The sequence below is a fragment of the Mobula hypostoma genome, chromosome 7, assembly GCF_963921235.1.
Source record: "Mobula hypostoma chromosome 7, sMobHyp1.1, whole genome shotgun sequence".
NCBI classification, from domain to species: Eukaryota; Metazoa; Chordata; class Chondrichthyes; order Myliobatiformes; family Myliobatidae; genus Mobula; species Mobula hypostoma.
The window spans coordinates 30,925,848-30,945,919 of record NC_086103.1 but is presented as its reverse complement, the minus strand read 5'-3'; the positions used below and the strand labels follow the sequence as shown (position 1 = coordinate 30,945,919).

General features: G+C 38.6%; 2 protein-coding genes and 1 long non-coding RNA gene across 6 annotated transcripts in view; 1 reads left to right on the top strand and 2 right to left on the bottom strand.

Annotated features, from left to right (window-relative positions):
- The window catches only part of aff4 (AF4/FMR2 family, member 4), a 109,582-nt gene extending 106,384 nt beyond the window's left edge, over window positions 1-3,198 (bottom strand). For all 3 annotated transcript variants that reach the window (XM_063053193.1, XM_063053192.1, XM_063053194.1), the window contains exon 1: window positions 2,392-3,198. The gene's annotated coding sequence lies outside the window, so the exon portion shown is untranslated. The remainder of the gene's footprint in view (window positions 1-2,391) is intronic.
- On the top strand, window positions 2,474-14,629 carry LOC134349208 (uncharacterized). The gene is made up of 3 exons (XR_010018611.1): window positions 2,474-2,593; window positions 13,476-13,641; window positions 14,557-14,629. It is a non-coding gene; the product is annotated as an uncharacterized LOC134349208 (long non-coding RNA).
- The window catches only part of zcchc10 (zinc finger, CCHC domain containing 10), a 23,622-nt gene continuing 17,663 nt past the window's right edge, over window positions 14,114-20,072 (bottom strand). For both annotated transcript variants that reach the window (XM_063053195.1, XM_063053196.1), the window contains one exon: window positions 14,114-18,703. In XM_063053195.1, the coding sequence (XP_062909265.1) occupies window positions 18,451-18,703 (253 nt within the window). In that variant the 3' untranslated portion in view covers window positions 14,114-18,450. The remainder of the gene's footprint in view (window positions 18,704-20,072) is intronic.

The following is a 20,072-nucleotide window of genomic DNA, read 5'->3' as shown; positions in this document are numbered from 1 at the left end:
CACAGATGAACTCTTTTGGGATTATAAAACAATGTCAGTAGATAAGCTAAGAAACAGATGAAATGTTTTAATCAAATAACATATTTGAAACAAAGATTTTTTTCATCAACTACTACTCAGTGGTGATACTTCATTTTGAAGGCTATTGGTTTAGATCCACCTGCCAATTAGTTAATAATCTATGGGAAAGTGGCAAACTAGATCCAACAATGCCCTATCAGCAGGAAACAATGGATAACAGTTAACAGTTTTATCAACTACAAACTTGTATCCAGTGGAGATCCATAGGGGCCAGTTTAGACCTCATTTGTAAAAATGATTTTGTGATCAAAACTGGGTAAATGATGAAGTAGCCTGCAGGGAATGTGAGCTATGCATTTGGGGAGAAACATAACATTTATAGACCCACAGGTAGAGTACTGCTACCATTCTGATTAACTCTCATAACAAATCAACTTCTTATTCAATGCAATCAGTAAAGATTTAACAAAGACATTCAAGATCCTTGCAAGACATCCACCTCTGTCTGCAGCACCTGAAGCTCCATAACATGTTCTCTGGCCAATCAACAGCTTTATAATGGATTATCAAAAAGGGACATTAAAATCTTCAAGTCTCTATGGGCTTTCCCTATAATGAATTATAAACACTACTTTTTAGTTTTAGCATTAAAAGTCCAGAAGTATCAGGCCCTTTACAAAATGGGAGAAATAGTACCCTCCGCTCCATTATTGCAATAAACATTAATATATTAAAAAAACAAAATATTTTAATTGCATGAATTAACTCAATATCAGATGACAAATTATGAAGTTTCATTTATACGGTTAACTTTAGCTAATTACTATACAGTTCATACAAATAAGAATAGGAAGTATTGCAGGACCCACTGGTTCAGCTTCAGAATAATTCAAAATAGTAGCCATGTAAAAGATCAAAAAGCTAAATATATGTGGCGTTCTATCCCACTTACGAAATTTTAAGCCACAGTTAATAAGCCGAAGGATATCTGATATACAATAGCACAGTAATTTCTACTCTTGTTCTAAAAATAAAGCATTTAAACTTCATAATCAAGATTACAGCTGTTTTAATACAGAAATAAAGTCTTTACTCAAAGATTGTTAAAGTATTTCCAAACCTATTTCATCAGCTTTAAGGAAGTGAGGCAAGAAATATTGCAAAATTAACGAGCGCTTTTTTTTTAAAAAAATGCTCCAAAAAACCCATTCAATCTCTCTACCCTATATTTCACTTTTATGTGCATCATTACTTTGTAATTGTGACAATATAAAGCTAACTTCACAGAATACTGTACATACAGAAATGCCAAGTAATGTCACTGATAGTTACCAAGCGTTCCATTAAAATTTAGGTAATTCAAAGATACACTTTCTTAAAAATATTAGATATACTAAAAAGGACATTTTGTTTCAAACAATCTGAATATTACCATCTAAAAGTGCTCCATTACAAAGTTTGATTTTATATTTCAAATCCAATTAAAAAGCAGACAAAACTAATGGCAGTTGTCAACTGTAGATGCTGATCACACTACTAATCTGCTAACATAAGATAAGTAGATAGATAATCTGTGGTATCCAACATTAGCTTTAAGAAAATGGACCCCAAAGTCAGTTTGTCTGGAAACAAATATATTTGAGATCGATTGGTAGATCCATTTCGTCGTTAATGCATTAACGTTTATTATTAAAAAGGGAACATCAAATATATATATATATGTTAAAAAAAAACTGGCATGCCGAGAACTTAGAGGGAAAAAAGGCCCAAATCGTACGTACGTCTCTTCGAGAGAGAGGAAAAAACACGGTTAATCCTATTGCTGCCAACAATCCTGACGCTTGACGGACATCTTTATTGATGGATTTGTAGTTCTTTTCGGCTCTTCTAATAGTTATTGGATGGGATGCCAAGTACTGTTAAGCGCATAGTCACTACTTCGACACCGGCTTGAACAAAAGGGTTCGGCCCAGTGACGTCGAATTTACTAGAAGTGTTTTCAGGGACGAAAAGAAATTTCATTCGCCACCTAATTCACCCACACTCCACCGGAAAGTAAATGCTGGGAAAAGTTGGAAATCCCCCTTAAAATAACCTGATTAGAATAGACCCTCACTGATTAAATTAAAAACTACATCAAAATCCACCGCCCCATAGTAATTCTGCGGTCATTTGGGTTGTTTTGAAGGCGATGGAGGTGAGTAGGAATCAGCTGGAACCACCATTGCAAGAAAAAAAAGGGCCGGGGCACAGTGCAGTTGGGCCTCATCAAATAATTACTCAGCTACGGCTTGCCGGGCCGGAGGAGTCTGACAAGACAGAGTGGAGTGGAGTGGGGAGAAGTCCAAACACGCAGCGTGATTCGGTTACCTTCAGTGCTGTCCGCGGCCCCGAGCCATCTTGCACATCCACGCAACTGGAAGAGGATTACCACCCCACCGGGGAGGGGAGGGAGGAGGAAGACAATCCCTCTAAAACCGGCGCTTCTACCGCCACAAATGGACGCCCGCCTTCCCCCGTTGCCGACCGTGGACGCCCATGGAATCAATCGCAGTGCTGAAACGTATGATAGGTAAATCTCCGAGTGGAAGTCGACATTGGGGAGTGGGGGGGGCGGCTACGGCGGAAATCAGACAAACGCCATTTTAGGAACCAGCCCGCCCCCCCTCCCGTGCAAGAACAGCTGGTAACCAAGGGAGAGCGGGTCACGTAACGAGCGCACGCCGCCCGCAGGGGGTGGGGCTAGCTGGGGCCCTGTGCATCACGGGACGCGCTGGGCCGAGACGGAGCACGTGACAGTGGCGTCTCTGTTTCACGGCCGGAATCCGGATCTGGGGCGAGAGCGAGAGCGCGAGCGCAGGCGAAGCTGTGGAGTGGGACGTGCATATTTGTACAGGGCTCTTGCATAACGCAGTATATTGAAAAATACTTCACTGCCCCAGAACTCTTGAGGATACGCCCTGACAGCATACTTATACAACTGTGCTTAATCTGGACAGCAGTATTTACAAAAAATATAGAATAAAAATTACAAACACGAGAAAAACTGCTGATGCTGGAAATCCGAGCGACGCACACGAAATGCTGGAGGAACTCAGCAGGCCAGGCAGCATATATGGAAAAAAAAGTACAATTGACGTTTCGGGCCGACACCCTTCGGCAAGTCGATAAAAATTAAATACATTAAGGTTTTATTACATTTGCATTTGGGTACCCAGTGCAACAAAGACACTGTAAATTTACTAACTAGATGCACAAAACATCCGTGAACAGTAGTTGATTATATTTGATAAAATCAGCATTCCAATTTGATAGTCTTGTCTTGATATTCTCATTGAATCAAAATATTATATCAACATGAAACTTAAGTCGTTTTACTAAAACAAGTAACGCAATTACAAAAGATTTTAGCAAGATATGTAACTATTTTGTTTATATACTGTAATATAAACAGTATTGCTGTCAATAATTATTGGCTTTGCCGAGATTTTAAATTTAAATGTTTGCACATACTGGTAACATAATAAACGTACAGTACCACTCTTCTTGTTGTCCACCCCCCCATATCAAAGTGCTTAACACATCAGTTTAATGGAAAAAATGTACAGTTGTCTCTTGGTCACAAACGTCACAAATTGTCTTAAAACCAGAAAATACACAAATCACCGGACGTGAACCATACCTCACAATATTGTAAGGAATGGCATCAACATTACATAACACTGATAAAAATGAAAAACTGTTAAAAGTGGAGAGAGAGGAAACTAGTTCTACCATTCATAGGAATTAACATTTGCCAGACTTCTGAATTTAATATTCCTTGTGTAAGGGAGTCCTTAAGGCAGGTATTTTTAACATGGAGAAGATTACATCTGTGGACTGTACTCAATCCCCCTTTCCTATGGCTAAGTGAGATGATGCTTTACATGCAGAACAGTATTTGCATTGAATGCAGTCTTAATGTAAACTTTTTATACTTAACCTTTATTTTTTCAAGTACAGGTACATTATTATAGTTTCTGGCTTAATGAATCAGTTATTAAGAATTATTACACAGGTGCAAAGAACTTTCATTTGTAAAATCATGAATATTAGCACAAGTCAATATTAGCTGACACACAGTCTTCCTCCCATCTTCAACCAGCTTCCCAAAAAGTGGAAAGACCTGAAGGTACATAAGTCACCCGGACCAGAGGATCTGCACCCTAGGGTTCAAAAGAATGCGTTAGAAAATGTGGTGGCATTAGAAATGATCTTTCAAAAGTCATTGGGCTCTGGCATGGTGCCAGAGGCCTGGCAAAATGCAAATATTTCTCCACTCTTTAAGAAAGGAGGAAGGCAGAAGAAAGGAAATTGTAAACCAGTTAGCCTGACCTCAGCGTTTGGGAAGATATTAGAGTCAATTGTTAAGGATAAGGTGATGGAGTACTTGGTAACACGAGGCAAGGTAGTTAAGTCAGCATGGTTTCCTTCAGGGAAAATCCTGCCTGACGAACCTGTTGGAATTCTTTGAGGAGATTTCAAGTAGGATAGATAAAGGGAATGCAGTGGATGGTGTTTATTTGGACTTTCAGAAGGCCTTTAACAAGGTGCCACACATGAGGCTGCTCGCCAAGTTAAGAGCCCATGGTATTACAGAAAAGTTACTAACATGGTTAGAGCATTGCCTGATTGGTAAGAGGCAGTGAGTGGGAATAAAAAGATCCTTTTCTGGTTGGCTGCCAGTGACTAGTGGTGTTCCACAGGGGTCAGTGTTGGGACCACTTTTTTTTACGCTGTTTATAAATGATTTAGATGATGGAATAGATGGATTTGTTGGGACAGGTAGTGTTGAGGAAGCAGGCAGGGTGCAGAAAGAATTAGACATTCGGAGAATGGGCAAGAAAGTGGCATGTTTGCTGTTGTGTGCTGGGGCAGCAGGCTGAGGGTAGCAGACACCAACAGAATCAACAAACTCATTCATAAGGCCAGTGATGTTGTGGGGATGGAACTGGACTCCCTCACGGTGGTGTCTGAAAAGAGGACGCTGTCTAAGTTGCATGCCATCTTGGTAAATGTCTCCCATCCACTACATAATGTACTGGGTGGGCACAGGAGTACATTCAGCCAGAGACTCATTCCTCCGAGATGCAGCACAGAGCGTCACAGGAAGTCATTCCTGCCTGTGGCCATCAAACTTTACAACTTTACCTCTTTCTAGAAATGCTGCCTGGCCTGCTGCGTTCACCAGCAACTTTGATGTGTGTTGCCTGAAGTTCCAGCATCTGCAGAATTCCTGTTGTTCAAACTTTACAACTCCTCCCTTGGAGGGTCAGACACCCTGAGCTGATAGGCTGGTCCTGGACTTATTTCATAATTTACTGGCATAATTTACATATTAATATTTAACTATTTATGGTTCTATTACTATTTATTATTTATGGTGCAACTGTAACAAAAACCAATTTCCCCCGGGATCAATAAAGTATGACTATGACTATGAAATACAATGTTGGAAAATGCATGGTCATGCACTTTGGTAGTAGAAATAAATGTGCAGACTATCTTCTAAACAGGGAGAAAATCCAGGAATCTGAGATGGAGAGGGACTTGGGAATCCTTGTGCAGAACACCCTGAAGGTTAACTTGCAGTTTGAGTCGGCGGTGAGGAAGGCAAATGCCATTTTAGCATTCATTTCAAGAGGTCTAGAATACAAGATCAAGGATGTGATGCTGAGGCTTTATAAGGCAGTCATGAGGCCTCATCTTGGGTGTTGTGAACGGTTTTGGGCCCCTCATCTTAGAAAAAATGTGCTGGCATTGGAGAGGGTTCAGAGGAGGTTCACAAGGATGATTCCAGGAATGAAAGAGTTATCATATGAGGAATGTTTGATGGCTCTGGGTCTGTACTTGCTGGAATTCATTGAAACCTTCCGAATATTGAAAGGCCTGCACGGAGTAGGCCTCAACACGCTCCTAGAAGACAGCGATGCGGCTAATGTAGATGAATTGAACACACTGATAAGGGAGAGGGAGAAGTGGAGAGTCTGTCATCGTGCCCGGCGCCAGCCCCCTAGGCCTGAGTCAACGTAGTAGTCGTAGTAGTAGACAGAGTAGATGAAGAAAGGATGTTTCCCATGGTGGGAGAGTCTAGGACAAGAGGGCACAGCTTCAGGATAGAGGGGCACCCTTTCAAAACAGAGATGCAGAGAAATTTCTTTAGCCAAAGGGTGGTGAATTTGTGGAATTTGTTGCCACATGCAGCTGTGGAGGCCAGATCATTGGGTGTATTTAAGGCAGATATTGATAGGTTCTTGATTGGACATGGCATCAAAGGTAATGGGGAGAAGGCCAGGAACTGGGGTTGAGGAGGAGATATGAAAAAAGGATCAGCCACGACTGAATGGCGGAGCAGGCTCGATGGGCCAAATGGCCTAATTCTGCTCCTATTATTTATGGTAATCCTTGACTCAGCCGCTTTCATTTTCTTCTTTTTGACTGATTCAAGCTGTCTGCTGTGTTGTACATTTCTCTCTTCCCCCATCCCCTCCATACTCAGTTTCCGAACATTACATGCACATTGGGCTTCTGATTCAAGGGAAACTATCACTTCACACCCCAAAACTTACAATCTCCAAACACCTTCTGCAACAAAATTTGTCTATTGGCAGTGTTAGATATCATCTTCAACTCCATGTCTTAACTTTGACACTTGCAGCCTTTGCAATAATGCCCATCATAATACCTTTCCCACCCCCCACTACTTAAACAAACCACTCAACATCTCCAGACTTTTTATCCAAAGACTCCCTTTATTTGACTTCTATGTAAACTCCAGTATATTCAAATAGACTACAGCAAAACAGTGTTCTATTTTGCTAGCTAAGCCACATTGAATCTTTGATCCCTAGTGAACTAAATTTGAATTGCTTCATCTTGATCTTGCTTGATCCTCTCTGCAGTAAATTTTACCTCACATTTTCTCATGAATGCTGTCTTTGTAACTTAAGCATTTTTTAAGCATCCTTTGTCTTCTGCACTATTAGTTGCAAAGCTTGGGGAAAAAAGGAAAAGTTATATGTCCTGGTAGAGGAAATATATCATAGCAAAGGATACTCTAAATAAGGATTCATGATAAAATTTCACATTCGGCTTGAAAGTAAGAAACTTAGGTCTGAAAATGTCTTAAATTTAACTTAAGATAATTATAATGATACGAAGAAAGAGTTACTAAACTGGACTGGGAGAATAGATGAGAAGAAGGTATGGTCACCAGTGGTAGACATTTATGAACACTAAATTCTTAAAAGATACTTTCTTTTGAGAAATGAACAGCTGAGGTGGATCAGTATTGAATTGAAGTATAGGATCAAACACAGGAAGGCCAAAATTAGTGGTAGGGAAAACGATTGGGAAAAAGACTTAAAAATATGGAGGGGGAAAATAAACTGAGAGAACAAACTAGCAAGGAATAAAAGCACATAGTAAGAACTCAACAACAGATTAAAATTAACTAGTCCCTTAGAGAATGATATTGGAGAATTGTTGTTGTTGTTGTTGAGTGCCATTAAGTCACAATCGACTGATGGCAACCCTATTGTGTAGCGTTTTCATGGCAAGATACAAAAGCCCTTTCTTCCACGCAGATACTACTGCTGCTCAGATTCGAACTCAGGACCATCTGCCTCAGAATCCAGTGCTGATGCCACCACGCCACCGGAAACTCAAAACTATTATCAGCAGAGGGAAAGTACTCGGAAAAACTGACGGCAATAAAGGCTGTCAAGTTCCCAGGATCTTAAATGAGGGAGCTGCATAGACAGACTCCATGAATCTCCTCCCACATTCCAAAGATGTATGGGTTAGTTTTATAAGTTGTGGGCATGCCATATTGGTGGCAGGAGCATGGCAACACTTGTGACCCAGGATTGTGTTGGTCTTTGACACAAATGGCACATTTCACTATATATGTAACAAAGAGTAATCTTTATCTCTCTTTTCCTAGATTCTGAAAAAGGTCCCAAAAGATAGAAAGCACTAACATAAACTCACTCCAATCTCCTTATTCAAGAGAGGGAGACAGAAAACAGGAAACTTCAGGTTACGCAAACACGAGGAAACCTGCAGATGCTGGAATTTCAAGCAACACACATAAAAGTTGCTGGTGAATGCAGCAGGCCAGGCAGCATCTATAGGAAGAGGTACAGTTGACATTTCGGACCGAGACCCTTCGTCAGTTGCTGCCTGGCCTGCTGCATTCACAAACTACAGGTTAGTTTGTTTAATACATGTCATTGAGTAATTTCTGACATTATGAAAATGCTGGAATTTGTTAGGTGAAAGGACTTTTAGAAAATAATAATACATGTTGGATCAATTTTTGTTAAAAGTTTTATTTGGTTATATAACACACAGCACAGAAACAGGCCTTTTGTCACCCACCTTTCTCACAAGATTCCAGCACCCATGTATACTTTAATTTACGATGACCAAGTAATCTACCTGCTGAATTCCTTTGGAGCAAGACTTGAAATTGGAGACAGGTGACAGGGAGAATATTCAAATATCACACAGACAGCAGTGGACGTCGAGATTGAGCATCGTCACTGGAGTTATGAGGTTGCAGCTTATTAGTTGTGTCTCCAGCTGAAAAGACAGAAATAATCTTATTGAAAAACAGGCTTGTAAAATGTTTGCTAGGTGTATGCTGTGAAGACAGACAAGGACAAATTTCTCTTTTTGGAATTTTCTGCCCAGAGAGCCTTAAAAGTCATGTCATGTCATGGAAAACATGCAAGGTTGAAGTTGGGTTTTTTTTTGGACCAAGGAGGAGTCGATTATGGGTATTGGACAAGAGAGGAGAGTTGAGCCCAAGAGTAAATTAGCCAAATTATTAAATGGCAAAGTGAGATTACATTGCTCCTTTTTCATATATTTGTATTTTTATCGTACTTTTCAGAAGTTTCTTCCCAAACATTACCTCCCTTTATCAGTAAAAACTTCTGATAAAATGTATTCCCTCTGTGGTTCACACAAAATAATCTGCAGATGCTGGGGTCAAAGCAACACTCACAGCACGCTGGAGGAACTCAGCAGGTCGGGCAGCATCTGTGGAAAAGATCAGTCGACGTTTCGGGCCGGAACCCTTCGTCCTGAAACGTCGACCGATCTTTTCCACGGATGCTGCCCAACCTGCTGAGTTCCTCCAGTGTGTTGTGAGTGTTCCCTCTATGGTTCAACTATCTTAGTCTATTTCAGAACAATTTTGGTATATTTATTTACTTGAAATACTTTACAAATTTAAACATTTTGCTTTCAAAATTCAAAAGGAAACAAAATTTTTACCAATTTGGCTAATATTTTGACTGAATTTGAAGTGGAATAAAAAGGCATAAAGTTCAAAAACATTCTGAAAGTCATTGTTACTTAAATCTACCAACTGGATGAAAACATTAACAGTTATGGGCAGTATGATCCCTTGATCATACCCACTTTCACAAGGATTGCCCACTTAAAACAAGTTCTGCTTTCTTCCAAAAGGATTTCTGCTCATTTCTGTTACCTTGCTACTTTCTTTCTTGTCTTGGATCAGGTTTAGACCATAAGACAAAGGAGCAGAAGTCGGCCATTTGGCCCATCGAGTCTGCTCCGCCATTTTATCATGAGCTGATCCATTCTCCCATTTAGTCCCACTCCCCCACCTTCTCACCAAACCCTTTGATGCCCTGGCTACTCAGATACCTATCAATCTCTGCCTTAAATACACCCAATTTCTATGAAGTGTTCCTGCTGTAGCCAGGTCTCTTTCCACAGACATTTATTACCTTGCACTATTAACTCTTTTGTCATACAAATTCTTTTTCCTTCCACCTATCATGCCTTACTATACTTACTTCCTCTCCCTGAAGCTTACAGTGAATAGGACATAAGAACATAAGAAACAGGAGCAGGAGTAGGTCCTCTGGTCTATCGAGCCTGCATCGCCATTCAATAAGATCATGGCTGATCTGACCATGGACTCAGCTCCACCTACCTGCCATTTCCCCATCACCCTTAATTCTCCCACTATGCAAAAATCTATCCAACCTTGTCTTAAATATATTTACTGAGGTAGCCTCCACTGCTTCATTGGGCAGAGAATTCCATAGATTCACCACTCTTTGGGAAAAGCAGTTCCTCATCTCCATCCTAAACTTACTCCCCCAAATCTTAAGGCTATGTACCCTGGTTGTAGTCACACCTACCAGTGGAAACAACTTTGCTGTCTCTATCTTATTTATCCCTTCCATAATTTTATATATTTTTATAAGATAATCTCTCATCCTTTTGAATTCCAGTGAGCACAATCCAGGCAACTGAATTTCTCCTCATAGTCTAACCCCCCTCATCTCTGGAATCAACCTGGTGAACCTCCTCTGCACTGCCTCCAAAGCCAGTATATCCTTCTCAATCCGGTATAACTCGATCTCAATCTTTGTCACAGCCTTGCACCGCATTGTCTACCTGCACTGCAATTATTCTATAACCGTAATACTATATTCTGAATTCTGTTTTTACTTTTCACTTGTACTACCTTAATATATTGATGTGATGTAATGATAGTATGGATGGCATGCAAAACACAATTTCTCACTGTACCTTGGACCATGTGACAATAATAAAACAGATTTATTTACAGATGCAGCACATCAACAGACCCTTCTGGCCCAATGAGACCATGCCGCCCAAATGGTCACCCATATGACCAATTAACCTACTAACCTGTATGTCTCTGGAATGTGGGAGAAAACCCACGTGGAGAACATACAAATTCCTTACAGACAGTGGTGAGAATTGAACCCAGTTGCTGGTACTGTAATAGTGTCATGCTAACCACTACACCACCATGCTTCCCAAAGTAAATTACAAATTTACTTTCTCCAAACTAGTGGAGAAAAAAGCTGGAGCACCAGAAGGAAACCCAGGTCATAGGAAGAACATCAACTTTGCACAGGCAGCATCTAAGCTCATTCTGTTGGCATTCAGAGGTAGTGGCTATACAAGATGTGCCAATTTTGCAGCCCCTGTCACAAAATACCAGTCACAAAACTTCTAGTTGGTAGAGCTTTTGAGGCAGAAATCCCTCAGCCTAGATAACTTGGGTGAACTCTTACATATAAAACACACAAGATGTTCGAGCAGAATTAGGCAATTTGGTCCATCGACTGTTCTGCCATTCAATCATGGCTGTTTATTTTCCCCCTCAATCCCATTCTCCTGCCTTCTTCCCATAACCTTTGATGCCCCTACTAATCAAGAACCTATCAATGTCCACTTTAAATATACCCAATGACTTCAGCACCATAGACATTTGTGGCAATGTATTGCACAGATTCATCATCATCTGGCTAAAGAAACTCCTCCTCATCTCTGTTCCAAGGCAATGTCCTTGTATTCTGAGGCTGTGCCCTCTAGTCCTAGACTCTCCTACTATTTGAAAGATCCTTTCCACTTCCACTCTGTCAAGACCTTTCATCATTCAATTGGTTTCAATATCTTCACCACCCCCCCCCATCCATTCTCAAGTGAGTATAGGTCAGAGCTATCAAATTCTCCTCATACATTAACCCTACCATTCCTAAGTACATTCTTGTGAACCTCCTCTGGAATACCCTGCAATACTAGCGCATCCTTTCTTACATGGGAAAGGATCACAATTCTCCAAATGTAGTCAGACCAATGCTTTATAATGCCTTAGCATTACATTTATGCTTTCATATTTGAGTCCTCTTGAAATGAATGCTAACATTGTACTTGCCTTCCTTACTATCAACATAACCTACAAGTTAGTCTTTAGGGAAAACTGCATTAGGCCTCCCAAGTCCCTTTGCACATCCAATTTCTAAATTTGCTCCCTGTTTGGAAAATAATCTATGGCTTATTCCTTCAGCCAGCTCATCGAGATATAATATGTAAGTTGAGGATCCATCAACCCATACAGAACACGAGCCACTAGCAGCCAAACAGAAAAGGCTCCCTTTATTCCTACTCTTTGCCTTCTGTTAATCAGCCAGTCTTCCATCCATGCTAGCATCTTTCCTGTAATACCAGGGCTCTGACCTTGTTTAGCAGCTTCATGTGTGGATGCTTGTCAAAGGCCTTCTGAAAATCCAAATAAACACTGACTCTCCTTTTTATATCCTGCCTGTCATTTCCTCAAAGAATTCATACAGATTTGTCAGGCAAGATTTCCCCTTAAAGAAACCATGCTGACTTCAGCCTATTTTATCATATGCCTCCAAGTACCCCAAAACCTCATCTTTAGTAATGGTCTCCAACATTTTCCATATCACTGGTCAGGCTAACGGACCTGTAATTTTCTGTCTTTTGCCTCCCTCCCTTCTTAAAGAGTTGAGTGACATTTGCAATTTTCTAGTTCTCTGGAACCATTCCCAAATCTAGTGATTTTTAAAGGTCATGGCTAATGCTTCCACAATCCTTTCAGCTATCTTTTTCAGAACCCTGGGGTGTAGTCCTTCTGGTCAAGGTGACTTATGTAATTTCAGACCTTTCAGCTTCCCAAACACCTTCTCCTTGGCAATAGTGACTACACTCACATCTGTTCCCGACTCTCAAATTTCTGGCTTTTACAGCAAGTCCGTCATGGACAATCCAAAGCCCAGCTGCAAAAGGGTTGAGCATGGGGCTAGCACACCCATCCTGTAAAAACCCAGTGCTACAGAAACACCAACAGAAGCTCTAAAGACCTTCTGGACTGGCCCCAGACTGAAGAGCTACTGTTGGCAGACTATACCCCAGTGGCAGTGATTAGCCTTATTAAGGATCTAACCTGCTCCCAACATATCTACGTAGGTATCAAAAAGGCAAGACAGCAACTATATTTCATTAGGAGTTTGAGAAGATTTGATTTGTCACGTAAAACACTCGAAAACTTTTGCAAAGGTACTGTGGAAAGCATTCTGACAGGCTGCATCACTGTCTGGTATGGGGGAGGGGGAGCTACTGCACAGGATTGAAAGCTAACCAAAGTTGTAAAATTAGTCAGTTCCATCTTGGGTACTAGCCTCCGCAGTATCCACGACATTACCAAGGAGCAGGGCCTCAGGAAGGTGGTGTCCATTGTTAAGTACACACCACCCAGAGCATGCCCTGTTCTCATTGTTACCATCAGGAAGGAGGTACAGAAGCCTGAAGGCACACATTCAGCAATTCAGGAACAGCTTGTTCCCCTCTATCATCTGATTCCAAAATGGACATTGAACCTATTAACACTATCTTACTTTATTATTTCTGTTTTTGCCCTATTTTTAATCTATTTAATATACATATACTTACTGTAATTGATTTACTCATTTATTTTTTCTATATTATCACGTATTACACTGTATTCCTGCTGTTAACAAATTTCACAACATATACCAGTGATATTAAACCCGATTGATTACAGTACTAAAAAAAATTAATGCTTTCTACAGTGAAATCTGTTGCCAAATGCTTACAACAGGAATTCTGCAGATGCTGGAAATTCAAGCAACACAAACAAAGTTGCTGGCGAACGCAGCAGGCCAGGCAGCATCTCTAGGAAGAGGTGCAGTTGACGTTTCAGGCTGAGACCCTTCGTCAGGACTAACTGAAGCAAGAGTGAGTAAATGCTTAGTCAGTTTATTAGTCATTTCTTTTTCTCCCCCAATTACTACCCTTCCAGAGTTAAATACCAGCAGCGTGATGTCTACTCTTGCCTCTTTTACTCTTTATTTGTCTGAAAAAAGCTTTTGGCATCTTCATTTATATTATGAGCTAGCTTGCCAAATTTCTGCCTTGTATAATTTACCAAGATTCAGTTTTCTGTACTCAGTGTACCAAATAAAATGACTTATTAGCTTAAATTCCAATTGAAAGCAATCTCAACTAAAAAGCACACTAAAAGCAGTTCAAGCTCTGGAGAACAACTAATTATCTTCACCTCAAATAACTATATTTATTGCAAAATAGGGTATTTGGAGCGCATGAACTACAGCTTTTTTTGAGAAGTTGACATCAAACAAAGTCATATATAGATTTTATAATTCGATATTGCTTTAAAAAGTAATGCTGCTAATACTCACATTTGCAGTCTTTATTTACAACCAGAAAAGGACGTAAGTTTTAATTTATATACATTGAAATAACAATCGTCTTGAAATATTTAACTCACATATTAAAATACTGGCAACATTTTTTAAAGTTAATACATTTATTAAAAATCTGAAACATACAAACAATGCTCTTTTCTAAAAGTTTAAAGTATGTGAAGTACATTTACTAAAAACTAACCCTCCACAGAAAAACAAATCAAAACACCTAAAATTAAAGTTGAACCATGCTAATATGTGCTTTAATACATGCGTCAATTAACTGTACTAGTGTGAAACTAAAACAAGCAAAGTAAACTTCAGATAGTTACATCTGTTAAACGGGAAGATTAATGTTGGAAGATTATTATCCAGCACTCTAGGCAGATGTTGCACAAGAGCAGATTCTGATTCTTGTAAAAACCAACATTTTTGACCCATACAGGGCCAGATTTGGCAGGTTTCCAGAAATCTGCTTGTGGAAAAGGAACTGTAGCTCAGCCACAATGTCTCTGGAGAACTTTTAAATAATACTGAAGTTAAGAAGAACAAAAATACACAGATAACAGCTAAGTGGCAGCCTCTTGTATTATGCATTTTCTATGAAATATATATGTGCATATGTGCAGTTTAAATACTTGTGTTTCATTAAAGTTTATTCATAGCATTGCTAATACACATTCTTGTATAAAATATTAGAAAAGGACAAATAAAATGGAAGCATTCCTCGTTGAAAGTATTGGGCAATGAGTACAATTTGGCAACAGAACTTATATGCAACAGTTGCTGTTCTAAAATTAGCTATCTTGCAAAGATTGAAAATGTGTCAATTTTCCACATCCAAGAATACACACAAGTAGTCCAATTAGCAAATATCTTGATTTTCCTTTTAAGTTGGTGGTTCGTTAGAGGAGACTATAAAGTTGGTTGGAGAACATGTAGGGGAAAGAAACTTGTGTAGATTTAGAAAATATTGAAGGAATGATGACAGATGAAAGACAATGGAATTTGACAGCAGAAAAGGTACATGACTTGAAAGCTACAATTAAAGAGATGGCAAGTCATTTACTTATGCAGTGTGGATGCAAATTCTAAAATAGAGAGCTGCAAGTATAACCTACTAATAAGTTGAATTTTTTGGGTTTTTCACTTGGAATAAGAATAACTGAAGCACAGCTTCAATGGATGTATAAAAAGTTAAATTCCATTTGTGATTTCCAACAAAGTTATGGAACTTTGATATATTGTATGAGCAACTTAAAGGCAAAAGAAAATGTTTGCTCAATGCAGTAAACAACTTACAGATGTCTGAACGCATGTGATAAGACAAAAATGATTGCACACCAAAATAATTCCATTTTAAGAAATACAAATGACAGAATTAAGCTTCTGAAAATTGGACATAGCATTTGGCAATCACACAAGTGATGCAACAGAATGCGATTACAACTGAATTATTTGTCACCACTCCTTCATTATTTTCTAAATCTACAAATTTTTAATTATTTCTTCCATTCCATTATCTCGTAATGCTCTCCAGCCAACTTTATGAGGAATCGTTAATGTCAAGCAACTTGTCAATAGCGAGTAAAAGCAGTCTTTAGCCATCATGAGTCAAGTTGGTTTCATGCAGCACTAGTATAATGGCAACAGATTAAGCACCACCTATCTTGGCAAAAGCATCAAATCATGTAAAGGGAGAAGAATAAGGCATTTAATGTAGGTAGAGAGAGTAAACCTACAAACCAGGGGATAAGAAAGACAATCACAGAACAAGAGACTTTCTTGTTCAATTGTAATATCTCTCCAATCTGATACCATATTTTAAATTATAACATTTAACAAGGTTTTATTAAAAGTTTCCAGGTATTTGCATTTTAAATGAATTACTTTCATTATTTTAATCTTACGCTTTTAGGTTAACACCATGTTAACTATTGCATTGAAAGATGATAAAGGTTAAACATTATTCTGTATGTCCTCCAAAGGAAGAATGCAAAGGGAAGGACGATAAATGAAACAGGATGAGAAGAAAATGCTGGCATAGTATAATATATAATTCACTAATGAAATATTTGGAACTTCAATGGAATTTCACATGGTAGGCTTAATTCTGGGTAGACAGGAAAATCAAATTATCTGGATTAATTTGTCTAAAAGTAGGATCAAACACTTAAAAAATTGAGATACAATGGATTCTGGTTAATCAGGCTGCCACTTATTTGAAGAACAAAAACTCTTACAGAACAAAAACTAATCGAGAGAATAGCTGGGATTCCCTTTGTTTATTTAGGACACTATGCCGCTTAATTGAAGCGGAAACTGGTGCCAAATGGTTTCCAACTAGCATCAATCGCATGCATTTGTGTGGCCACTAGACACTACACTGCGTGAGAGCAAAGTTTTGCATAGCAGCAGTTGTGTGCACTTGTGTTCAAAAAGCAGTGATTTTTGCCACTTATAATTGGTGAGAAATAAGTAGTAAGGCGATTAAGAACCATTTTACTCACTATGCTTTTAAACATTCAGGCTCGGACATGCCAGAAATGGCCAGAAGGAAAATGAAACAATTTCACTACTTCAGCAAGTTAGGAACTCCAAATAAATTGAAGGTATCAACAATCATCTTACAACGAAAACGAAGATTTGGAGGATGCAACATTTCTAGTTAGCTTCAGTCGTGTGCACTTATGTGGCTGTTGGACACTACACTGTGCTTAGAGTGAACAGTTTTTAAATAGCTTTAGTTGTACCTGCTTGTGTTACATCATTCATTTGGGCTGACCGAAGCCAAATTAAAAAGCAGTGATTTTTGACACTAATTCATGCAGGTAGGTAATGGAGGCAGTGCATTATCTGTATTAGGCATCTGTGTTGATTTTGTTCATTTACAGTCAGTCAAAAGAACATGGCAGCATACATTATGAATTCCTCTATTGATAACTATAAGGAACTATTACAGCTTTTTAGTACTATTACACAGCTTCATAGTGCACTAATTTGTTCTGTATTTCATTTAAACACACAATTTGTTACTCAGTTAAATGGTAGTTTGTCTTTTTCATACCCTGTTAACTATTTCCATGAATGCTCCGTGAATTTGGGTAGCCGCTTAATTTGGCCAAAATATACTGGTCCCGGTATGTCCCAATTAACTGAAATCCACTGTATATTCTTTCCAAAAGTAACTGCTATGCATATAACCATTAAGCATGACAAAATTGTCTTGAAGACTTACAGGGACATAGTATGGAAATGGTAGTAAATATATTTGGTCATAGCTGATTAATAACTATTCAAAATGCAGATGGGCATTGCATCTCTATGAATGTAATGTCTCTTGATTTTTTTTCCTTCACACATGTCCATACATGCTGAATTCACTCAAGACATGTACATAATTTTTTTTGCCTTTATTACCTCAGTGGCTAATTAATAAAACAGAAACAGTAAAGCTGCACCATTTTAAGTTCAAATTTGCAGTAATTTGTTGACTGAATAACCTCGTCTCAATTTAACTAGATGCACTTTCTCCAAAACAATGCATACAAATCAAGCTTAAAAAAAGGGAGACAATCATATATGGGTAAGAATAATGGGGACAGATTTAATTTGAGATTTATAAAAATAGCACAGAGAACATTTAACAATGGTACATCTTATAAAGGTGAATTATTGTTGATAGCTTTTTGGGAATAACTTCACAAACAAGGTTGAGAGCATATCCATTAGCATTACAATATTTAAAGATATATTTCAGTATTTGACAAATAAGTAACCAAATAGCACACATTTAAGTCATTCTCCAAAAGGGGAAGTTGACTTTAAAAAAAAGTCTTGCTGCTATACAGAATACATTGACAAATTGTGAAGCAACAGTCCATAATTCAATAAACAGAAGGTGAAATAAATAAATATCTGAGGAGTGGAAGGAAGAAATGGAAAATTTGAAAGATTTGAGAAATGAGACCAAGTCGATAGCTTCTTCACAATGACATACTATGAGCCAGGTAGCCCAACATTTGCTGCAACGTTTTCAGGTTTTCAATTATCAGAGTACCTTGACTACTTTAATATTTGCATGCTGATGCATTAATTTATGAAAATTACTATGCACTACAGGAAAAAAGGACAATATTCACTTTAAAGAAAATGACCAAAACTTCATTGTAGACAGGTACATTTGAAGGTCACAAACATTAGGCAAACACTTCACGTTTGATTCATAATTTGTCTATAACAGTTTCTTTGTAAGAAGCTAGTTTATTTTTTAAGTTACGTTAAAAAGACACTGTTTCAAATTGCAAGGATGCTTACGAAACTTGCTCAAAGAGTACTGTCATGATTTTTGCCTCTTTTTTGGTGGTTCTTCATCAGAGCTACTAATACTACTACTGGAACTAGAATCAGAGTCCGAATCTGAAGATGATGTTTCACTTGATGAGGAGGTTGAGGAAGATGAGGAGCTGTCAGTTGATGAACTGTCATCATCACTGCTGCTGCTTTCTGATGTGGACGAATTGGATGATGTTTCACTGTCTGATGATGAATCAGTAGAAGTGCTGTTACTGCTGCTGCTAATGCTCTGAGACCTTGAAATGAAAGTAAATACACAAAGCATAATATATTCTCATAATATAATCAAATATAGTCACTGCTTAAAAATGTGAAGTCTCCAATTGCTGTATAATATGCATCTTAAAAGTGACACGCATTTATATCTGTTTTCCTGTGTTTTAACTAAGCATGGTATTTGCCAAGTTATTCTGAATTTACCCAGTTTGCTGAAAACATATTGGCTGTAACTATGAATTCTTCCTCTATTGGATGAAATCAAAGTATGAGATATCCATTCTTGAGATGAAAAATTTACTTCATTATAAAGAGGAGTAAGCCATTCAGGCCATTGTTCCTGCTCCACTATTCAGAAAAAAATTTATCATTGATCTTCTACCTTAATAATATTTTGCTACCTCTGTTTATTTTTTTATACAAAAATCTATTGAACTCTTTCATGAATATACTCAGTAACTGACACTCTGCATTTCTCAAGCTGAGTAGTTCAAAGATTCACCACTCTGTGAGTGAAATGACTTCGTTACTAACCATAATGGTCTCTTTCTTATTTTCTCTTTCTATTGGGGGCAGCACGATCCTTATGACTTAAAGGTCAACCTTGTAAGAGTTTTAGTACATTCAATGAGATCATTCCTCATTCTTGTAAACTTCAACCCGAGTCTACAAATTTATTTTCATATAAGTCCCAAAAATATCACAAATCAAACTGGGACTCAGAAACATTTAAAACACCAGCAGTAAGCCCTGCAGCATCTGAATGGTCACAACCTTTGAACCAAAAATTTTCCTATTTATTCCCACAGTTTTCTGTCAGTTAACCAAGCTTTAATCTACACCAATAAATTAAACCAAAGAAAAAATTGGTTAGGCTGTATTCGGAGTACTGTGTGCAATTCTGGTTGCCACACTATAGGAAAGGCATGACTAAGGTGGAAATGATGCAGAAAAGATTCTAAGAAGGTTGCATCAGGAAAGATTGGATAGGCTAGGTCTGTTTTTCTTGAAGCAAAGGAGGCTGAGAGATGACGTGATTGAGGTCCAATTTGAATGTTTTCCTGGAACCAGTGACATACTCTGTGAGATCATCCATTATGAAGCCCTGACTCTCAGCCGAAGATATCTGAAGAACCTCAAACCTAGTGGGTAATTGTAATGGATGGATTCTGCATTCTGGATTCCGTTACTTGCCTTATCTGTAGTCATACTCCCAATTAGGAACACTGATATAAGCAGAAAATCCCACCATAAAGTGTAAGACTGCCCTTTTGTACAAAGCATCCAACGTGCAGTGATGCCTGCTGCTCTACCTGCAATTTAATGATTCTGAATCAAAGGTTCTTCAAGACAATGACTGGCTACAGATATGTTTGTGCTGGATCACAT